Source organism: Oreochromis aureus, linkage group 6 (assembly GCF_013358895.1).
Source record: "Oreochromis aureus strain Israel breed Guangdong linkage group 6, ZZ_aureus, whole genome shotgun sequence".
Lineage (NCBI taxonomy): Eukaryota > Metazoa > Chordata > Actinopteri > Cichliformes > Cichlidae > Oreochromis > Oreochromis aureus.
The window spans coordinates 35,460,345-35,469,970 of record NC_052947.1 but is presented as its reverse complement, the minus strand read 5'-3'; the positions used below and the strand labels follow the sequence as shown (position 1 = coordinate 35,469,970).

The window sequence follows — 9,626 nt, the reverse complement described above, 5'->3', positions numbered from 1 at the left end:
TTTAAATAAATGTACGTCTGTATCTGAGCCTGTATCTATACTTTGTGACTTTGTAAGAACTGGAGAAAAAAAAAAAAGTGCACCCAGTTCTTGTTTTTTTAAAGACATTAAAGATGTATGCTTCCACCCTGGATAAAGACCGGTTCAAAGGAATCAGAAGCCCAAACTACCAGGACATTCATGCCCATGATGAGTGTATGTAAATTTCTGACCTGTACAAGCTTCCCTGCAGTTATGTCTGTTATGAGCTTTTGTTTCCACTAGATGGCGCGCAGTGTCTGTTTTATTTTAGTTGCCTGCCGTCGGAAGTGCACTTCAAGGCGATGAGTTTAGTCGTTCACAAAAGTAAGTGATGTGAAGTCACAAGGCTGTAAAAATATGCAGACATAGACGGCTTGGCTTGTAGTCCTTTTTAGACAGCAGAGCCACGGGAGACTGTACTTAGATTACTTTTTAGTTCTTAAAGAAGCAACCCAATTTTTTCAATGTAGTAATTTAATATGATTTTGTGAGGGCGTATATACATATCATATTTATTTAAGCTTTCTGGCACTATTGACATGATGCAGCTCTTTATATTTGTGGCTGCGTTTCTCTTTGCGCACGAAATCATCGAAGCCGTTCGCTCTGACAAGTGCGCCTCCCGGTGCGATGTGAGCTCGTGCCCGAGCCCCAGCTGTCCCGGTGGCTACGTTCCGGACAGATGTAACTGCTGCCTGGTGTGTTCCCCGCGTGAAGGAGACCCCTGCGGCCGCAAAGACGACCTGCCCTGCGGGGATGGATTGGAGTGCAAATTATTCGCTGCAGGGAAGCGGCGAGGCTCCAAAGGGGCCTGCCGGTGCAAGATGGACCATGAAGTGTGTGGGAGCGACGGGAAAACGTATGGAAATGTGTGTAAGATGAGAGCAGCCAGTCGGAAAACTCTACTCAAGGGGAGACCCGCGGTCAGCCAAGCGCACAAAGGACCCTGTTCGCCTTTAGGAGCAGGTAGGGTTGCTTTGAGGTCGCCAGAAACCTAGAATGTACAGGGTGGACTAAATTGTTTTGGGATTTGGGTAACGCATGATTAATATACAAAGTCACACTTAAAAAGATGACTGTAAACATACCACTGGCGATGTTGAGGATAAAACATGTGCCAAATATATAGATATAGATATATATCTATATCTATATATACAGATAGATAGATACATACAGTTAGGGGCACTGAGGCAAGGTTGCTTTTTTATTTTAATTTTTTATTTTACATGTTTACTGAAACATATTCCAATTATAGTTATATAATGGACATAATGTGTAGACTCTCAGCTTTCGTTTGAGGATATCACATTCAAGTTGGATGGGTTTAGGAGTTTCGGCTCCTTTACATGTGCCAGCCTCTTTTTAACGGGACCAAAAGTAATTGGACAATTGACTCAAATGCTATTTCATGGGCAGGTGTCGGCAGTTCCTTCATTATGTCATTATCAATTAAGCAGATAAAAGTCCTGGAATTGATTTGAGGTGTGATGCTTGCATTGGGAAGATTTTTCTTTGAACAGACAACATGCGATCAAAGGAGCACTCCATGCAGGTAAAAGAAGCCATCCGTAAGCTGTGAAAACAGAAGAAAAACATCAGAGAAATTCCTACAATATTAGAAGCGGCAAAACATACAGGTTGGAAAGAAAGCACTGCTGAACTCAGCAATGCAAAAAGACCTGGACATCCACAGAAGACAGCAGTGGTGGATGATTGCAGAATCATTTTCATGGTGAAGAGAAACCCCTTCACAACAGCCAGCTGAGTGAACAACACTCTTTAGGAGGTAGACGTAATCATAAACCTCAAGAATAGAAAGGTTAGATTGGACTAGCCCAAAAAAAATTCTAAAAAAGCCAGCAAAGTTCTGGAAAAACATTCTTTCAACAGATGAAACCAAGATCAACCTCTACCAGAAAGATGGCAAGAAAAAATATGGCGAAGCAAACCACATCATCTGTAAAACATGGCGGAGGCAGTGTGATGGCTTGAGCATGCATGGCTGCCAGTGGCGGACTGGGACACTAGTGTTTGTTGAAGATGTATCTGCTCAAATCCAGCTGAATTGAGTCATATTGATTGGCCGGTATTTCATAATAAAAATAAACAATGAACCAAAACATACAGCCAAAGCAAACCAGGAGTTTATTAAAGCAAAGAAGTGCAATATACTTGTGTTGCCAAATCAGTCATCTGACCTTAACCCAACTGAGCATGCATTTCACTTGATGAAGATTAAACTTTGGACAGAAAGGTCCACAACAGTAACTGAAAGCTGCTGCAGTAAAGGCCTGGCAGAGCATTAAAAAGGAGGAAACCCAGCATCTGGTGATGTCCATGAGTTCAAGACTTCAGGCTGTCATTGCTAGCAAAGGGTTTTCAACCAAGTATGGGAAATTAACATTGGATTTAAATTGAATTTAATATGTCCAATTACTTTTGAGCCCCTGGAATGAAGGGATTGTGTTACAAAAATGCTTTAGTTTCTCACGTTTTTATGCATCTTTTTTGTTCAACCCACTAAATTAAAGCTGAAAGTCTGAGTTGTTTCAAAAGTTGTCTCTGTCCAAATATTTATGGACCTAACTGTAGCTATAGATAGACTGATTGCTGTCTGTATTAATGTTTTGGTGGGGTTTTCTTGTCAGTATAGGTCGTACCCTGATTCGTCTCAGCAGCCCTCGATACAAGTTCAACTTCATTGCTGATGTCGTGGAGAAAATAGCCCCTGCTGTCGTCCACATTGAGCTGTTCTTAAGGTTTGGATTGTGTATGTGTATGTTAAAATTTAACATAAAAAGCTATACAAAAATTGCTTATTTATATTGTTTTATAGCATAATGGCTTGATTTGTCTGGTATGAAAAAACGAGTGCAACCCGTTTATTCAACAGGCTGTTTTTAGGGACATTGGACCCAATCAAGTGCTGTTTGCCTGCTATTATAAGTAGCATAAAATTATATTCAAATTTAACCTTAAAATTAAAATACAATTAAAATTAAGCATAAAATTTAGTCCAAAGCACATCACATTAGGGCATAAAACTCTTCAAGCTGCCAAACTTACTTCCATATCGGATAACCAGAATGTGAAATATTTGAAAGCAAAGCACATTTTAATTATTATTGTTATTATTAATCATGATCACTTTAATAATTTTTCATTTGCCCTCTGTTTCCAGGCATCCTCTGTTAGGTCGCCACATGCGGCTCTCCAGTGGCTCTGGGTTCATCGTGTCCCACTCAGGTGTGATTGTGACCAACGCTCATGTGGTAACCACAGCTGCCTTGGTGACAGGCAGGCCACAGCTGCGTGTTCAGCTCCACGACGGAGATGCATATGAAGCCGTGGTGAAAGACATAGACAGGAAGGCAGACATTGCTACAATCGAGGTCAATCCACAGGTAAGGGCACAAGCGCTGACATGCTATCATTATAAGCTTCTCTACCCTCTTCTCCTTTTCAAATATAAACACATGAATCTTTAGATTTTTTTTTTTACATCCATAAATCTTAAATGAGTCCACATAAACCACACAGCCCACATCCCAACACATTTCTTTGTCAACATCTGACAGTTTTCTGCTAGACATTCATAAGACGTTCATAAACACTAGCTCCGTGACTCACAGACAGAGCGCTGATGTGTGTAATCTCACACCGCTGTCTGAAATACCTGGAGAGTTTTGTAAGCTTTCAACTATTCCTCTTCCTCTAAATGTCTTTTCTTCTTTTCATCTGTATCGCTCTGACATACCCGTGTTTTCGCCTGTGTGCTGGTATTTTTTGACTGTTTTTTTGTGCTTGTTGTAGCAGAAGAAACTTCGCGTGCTATCTCTGGGCAGTTCGGCTGATCTGAGGCCAGGAGAGTTTGTGGTTGCCATTGGCAGCCCTTTTGCCCTGCAGAACACCGTCACCACCGGCATCGTCAGCACAGCACAAAGAGATGGCAAAGAGCTGGGCATAAAGGACTCAGACATGGACTACATCCAAACTGATGCTATTATTAACGTGAAACATTTTTAAATATCTGCATCTATACACATTGATTGCATTATTGAACTACATATTTGTCTTTTAATAGTCCCATGTGTGTAAGAATTACTGCTGTGCTTGTTTCTATTTTATATCTTCCATACTTGTGTCAAGTACGGCAATTCGGGAGGACCTCTTGTTAACTTGGTAAGTGGTGTTCTCTAAGGTAGAGTAGATGATCCATTTGATTTTGGAGTGTTTTTGATGGGGACAAGATAAATTATCTAACAAAAATATCACTCAGTTTGGCTTCAAACAAAGAACGGGAGTTTAACTAACGCAGCATTAACAGTTATGAGGCACCAAATTATCATTTGAGCCTGAAATATCACAAACTTATTATTCCGCAAAGCACAGACGGAGCTACAAGTGTGATATACTACAGACATTATACCTGATTTTGTTGTATGTATTGTAGCACATTTAAAGAAACTATTAACTGTCACAATTAGCTTTGTAGATGTGTGCTTAACAAGGCACAGAATGCAAACAAAATGTGAGCTTTACCAGCTGAACAGTACTCCAAGAAGCACAAAGTTAAGAGTCACAAGACCCCAGAGAATCTAGAAAGAAGAACAAAGAACCAGGTTAATTCCAAAGAAAATAAACTGGACAGCATGAAAGGGATGTGGAGGAGCACACACAGGAAATTCCAAAGATCAACAGTAAAAAGGGACGACAGGATTATAATTACTCTGAAAAAGTATTATTGATGAAAACAGTAGGGAGAGGAGCGCAGGAAGCCAAACTGACGCAAGACACGAAAGAAAGCAAACCTTCAAAGTAAAACACTAACAATTAACAAACAAACACACATGGAAACTCTTGCTAATATCAAAACACAAGATATCATAAAAAAATAAAACTCACGCTCTGCGAGAACAAGAAATGAAAACAGGAAATCCAGATGTTCAACAAACACAAAATCAGAATCAAAATACTTTATTAATCCTTAAGGAAATTATGTGGTCACAGTTCCTCCAAAATAACAAAAAGAGTAACTATCTAAACTAAACTAAATGAAATAATACAGTATATTGCAAGGCTGAAAAACATAGCAAAAGAGCACTAATAAATAGAAACGGCTCTAATCATAAATATAATATAGTATATTACACATATTTAATATATATGGTTGAAAAAAATCTAAACTTCAAACATTAGAAAAATAAAACACAACTAAGACTCAAAAATACTAAGAAACCAAAATGCAGAACCAAAGCAGAAAAAAGCCTGCGATATGATACAATCTTTGCTTGTTTTATAAACCCTCTTGTGTCCCATGAACCATGAACTCAAAATGGCTCAAAATTGATTTACAGATTTATTCACGCATGTTTTCCTGTGGCCAGCCATTAAAATATTACAGTCACCAAATAATACACTGATCAGTACTACTATTTCTGCTTTTTCTAGCTATAACGGCTATCGCTGTTACTTCAATTCTGGAGTTCTACTAATGTTAGTTATAAAAACGCTCAAAGTATAAACGTGCAGTTTGTTTTTATTGACTGCAGTAACACTGGGACACAATCGTGACACATCATGTGTCACATGCTTTAAAGTGTTCTGTGTAATGACACATTTATAACGCCATAAACGAGTGCACGTTTAAAAAGGCACATGCAGTGTGTTTTCTTCAATATATCATAGCAACTGTAGTCGTGCCATATGCTCGGCTCTACATACCAGCTGATGCAGTTTTTTGTCTGGTAATCTTGACATATTTTTCTCAGTTCTTACTGGCTGATATTTATGTCAGCATCAAGTCCTTTTTGGCAGCCATCATGGTGTGTTTGTCTTTCTACATGTGTTTGTGTTTCCTTCAGGATGGCGAGGTGATTGGAATCAACACTCTTAAAGTGACAGCAGGAATTTCCTTCGCTATACCGGCAGACCGCATCAGCCGCTTCCTCTCAGAGTCACAGATTAAACACAAGAAAGATGGTGACTTTTTTGTGAAGTTTATCATCTTAATATCTAAAATATCTAATATCTTTAAATTACTGTTTTCCCCCAGTATATGTCTCTAATTTTCATTACCTACTACTCTGCCTGGCTTTTGTTGTGACAGAAAAGAGACAGCAGAAAAGAAAAATGGACAAACCACAGTCTGATGCAGGTGAGAGACAAGGAGTTTTTGTGATGCAAATATTATAACTATTTTCATATATGTCAAAATATGGCAAAACATGCAGTTAAGAGTGTAGACTCAAAGTGAATAGATCTTTAATAACAAATGAAATCCTTAGGATTTGGACTATAATTATAATGGTTACATTTATACTTTAAAATCTGTTTAATAAAATAGTTATTAACTGTTTCCTCAGCTCATCTTTCCCCATCAGCCCAACTTAACCTTTGCATGAGGCCGTGTTGAAAATAATGGTTATATTGTTGTGTTTTCAGACGTGTCCCAAGTTAAGAGATATTTTTTAGGCATCTGGATGGTCACCATCACCAAAGCGTAAGTTGTTACACATTCACACACATATTAGACTGTAAGGAGAAAATAAATTTTGCACTAATGTTCTTTAATACACTTCCTACTACAGATAAAGGTGGCATAACCAAATAATACTAAAAGGAACATTTGTTTTGTGAATAAATCATTTAACAAACACACCGACAGATTCTGTGTTATTCTATGGGAAACGTAAGTTGGCTTCAGGAGTTGGTATTGCTGCTTGTCTACTTTTTCTGTAGCCAAACAACTTTACCTTTGATTTGTCAGTAGGAGCTGTTTCAAAGAAAATCAAATGTTTGCATGTCTGAGTATGTCCAAAAAGAGAATTAGTTTTATGTGATGCACTTCCTTTTTTACATAATTGAAATGATATTGTGTAAAGCATTAATATTGTGTCCTATGTGTGCCACAGTCTTGTAGAAGAGTTGCGACTTCATAACCCAGACTTCCCCGACATCAGCAGTGGAGTTTTGGTGCGGCAGGTCATACCTAACACTCCAGCAGAAAAGTATGCTCACACACACCTGCAAAAAGTACACACACAGACACACACACATTTCAAATGATATCACCCTGTTTCATAGTTCCAGAAAGTGATGAAAGATTTATGGACAATGATGTCATTATAAGTCTTTACTGAATCTTCTTTTTCTCGTTCTGGCACGCTTGTAGTAAACGGTTGACTCGAGTTTCTTTTCTTTTGTATGTCTTAGAGGAGGGATTAGGGAAGGTGACGTTATAGTGAAGTTGAATGCAAAGCCAGTCAGGACCACTGAAGACATCCATGAGGTGTTGCAGAGCGACCAGCCACTCCTGCTTGAGATTCGCAGAGGGAACGATGACTTACTCTTCAATATCCACCCACAGCTTTTGGTACATTGAAAACTGGGAGAACTGATATCTTTTAGTTGTGAACAGGCAGGACTCAATATGTCCGGTACTGATTTCTTATTAAAACAAGAGAACGGAAAAGAGCAGTTCCTTTCCCAACTAGCCTGATGATGTATACTTTGGTAGAGTTTGAAATACTGTAGTTTAACACCGACTTCAAAATACAGCTCAGTAGAATCCATTGCACTGTATATTTAAGGCGCTTTAGAATAAAAGCTTCCAAGAAGGATCTGTGCAGTTGTGTGTTTTTCTGTCTAGTCTGTTCAGCAGCTGCTTTCCAGAAGGCAGGTTCCATTCCTTTGTTTATGTCTTCTCATCCCTCCTCCATCCTCTCTCTTGGAAAGACTTTCTCCTAATTTAAACAAACCTAAGTCAACACCTCCACATACGGAACACACGCACTATGAGTAAAATCCTGTTACAGGGAAGAGCTGGTTGTATTCTTTCCTGTTTTGGAAATGAAAATCTTCAATCATAACATAACCTGAATCTTAAAGTGGCACACCCTGAAGTAGCCTGAAAGTACTTACATTTATGCAAAAGCCTAATTAAATTAAGATGGCAGAAAAATATGTTTCAGTATCTTTACATTTTGCACATACTACATATATGCTTATACTTTTGAATAGTGTTGTTTTGGTTTATAATTCTAGAAGCTTTCCTCCATGCTGAAATGACCTCAGAAATGACCTTGTAACCCACTTGAACTCCCTGTAAGTCCACACATCATAAACTGAGCCCAGACAGAAAACCCTTCCTGTTTATTTAAACATAGACTCTGTCTGGTTACTGTTGGCTGGAACAAGCAAAGAAGCCAAGGAAGCCAAGACAAAATGGAAGAACAAAAAGTAAAGACAGGCTGCTGGGTTCACAAACAGGAAAAACAGGGAGGAAATGTAGCTAATAAGTGACTCCTGCTGTGAACAAATAACTACCATTTCAGCCGGTCCTCGCAGACTGATTTTAATATGGTTCTCTGTGCTGCACTCAGCGTGTGACTTGATGGAGCAGTTGTTGGAGTGTGGGTGGTGTTTTCTAGTCTTGCCAAGACAGATTGTTATAGCAGAGCGCCAGACTACTTCAGTAAGGCAGACAGAGGACACAGCTGTGTCCACACTAAAACAGTATATCTAAGCCCACACTAAATATAAACTTTCACTCAACAACAAAGGCCATGTGTCTTTACAGTAAAGTCAGAGTTTTACAGATATCTCTGCATGCATCTAAAGCACAACATATACTCTTCTGCACACTGTTTGTACTTTAGTGCATTCCCTATGCAACCCAGTCAATGTGTTGCCATCTAGAGGCCAAATATAGTTTCGTTTGAAAGAAACACAATTTATGATTCCCAAACAGTCCACTAGATGGCAGATTGAGAATAAAAAAATTCCTCCCAACGTGGCAATTGCTCAAACGCTCAGCTTAAAGGACTACTGCACATACACATGAGATGTATAGCTATAGACTTCTATATATAGCTCTGGTTTCTGACTGCATCCTTTTGCACTTAAAGCGGAAGAGACAGTTAAACATTTCAACAGCATGTAAGATTGTATTAGAGACAATCGTGCAGGTGGAACTACACAGATGGAACTATTTTATTTATTTATTTATTTATTTAATTTATTTTTTTATACAACCTGGATATCTCTAGGTGTATATTACCTCTTGCCCTGTGACACATGGGATAGGCTCCGGTTAAGAAAATGGAAGGATAGATGGATTCCAAGTGATAATCATAGTCCTAAAAACAATATAGGGATAATAAATAAACAAAAAGAATTCTTTATTAACTCTGAGACATCACATGGGTGTAAAACATCCCATTTTTCCTCTATCCAATCCAAAGATTGTGCTTTTAAGGAAAAAATAGTTGATGTTGAAGATTTTTAAACACAACACTCTTGCATTATTCCAGATTTTGATATTCTTTATAAAGCCTTGTATCTTAAACCTCAAGCTTTCATGTATTGATCTGTACTGTTGCTGTATCTTTTCACTTTTATTTGTTGGTACATAATTTCTCAACCACTTTCTTAATAAGATCAATTGTACACAGATGGAACTATTTTATTTATTGATTTTTTATATATAAGGTTTTCATAATATACAACCTGGATATCTCTAGGTTGTATATTACCTCTCGCCCTGTGACACATTTAAGAAAATGGAAGGATAGATGGATTTCCATATTTGTGCTTTTGTC

The 9,626-nt window shown here is 38.3% G+C and overlaps 1 protein-coding gene across 1 annotated transcript; it reads left to right on the top strand.

Annotated features, from left to right (window-relative positions):
* Nucleotides 1–309: 309 nt before the first annotated feature.
* On the top strand, nt 310–7,638 carry LOC116328575 (serine protease HTRA3). The gene is made up of 10 exons (XM_039613806.1): nt 310–987; nt 2,678–2,783; nt 3,206–3,428; nt 3,838–4,035; nt 4,174–4,206; nt 5,889–6,006; nt 6,134–6,181; nt 6,469–6,526; nt 6,939–7,034; nt 7,240–7,638. Exons 1-10 carry the CDS (start codon nt 561–563, stop codon nt 7,406–7,408), a joined length of 1,476 nt encoding a protein of 491 aa, XP_039469740.1. The 5' UTR covers nt 310–560; the 3' UTR covers nt 7,409–7,638.
* Nucleotides 7,639–9,626: the final 1,988 nt, after the last annotated feature.

Excerpts from the sequence above, each read along its gene's own strand:
- LOC116328575 (XM_039613806.1), top strand. The coding sequence starts at position 561 with ATGATGCAGCTCTTTATATTTGTGGCTGCGTTTCTCTTTGCGCACGAA. Across the intron at positions 4,207-5,888 it reads GAGGACCTCTTGTTAACTTG|GATGGCGAGGTGATTGGAAT; the intron begins GTAAGTGGTGTT and ends TGTTTCCTTCAG. Across the intron at positions 7,035-7,239 it reads CCTAACACTCCAGCAGAAAA|AGGAGGGATTAGGGAAGGTG; the intron begins GTATGCTCACAC and ends TGTATGTCTTAG.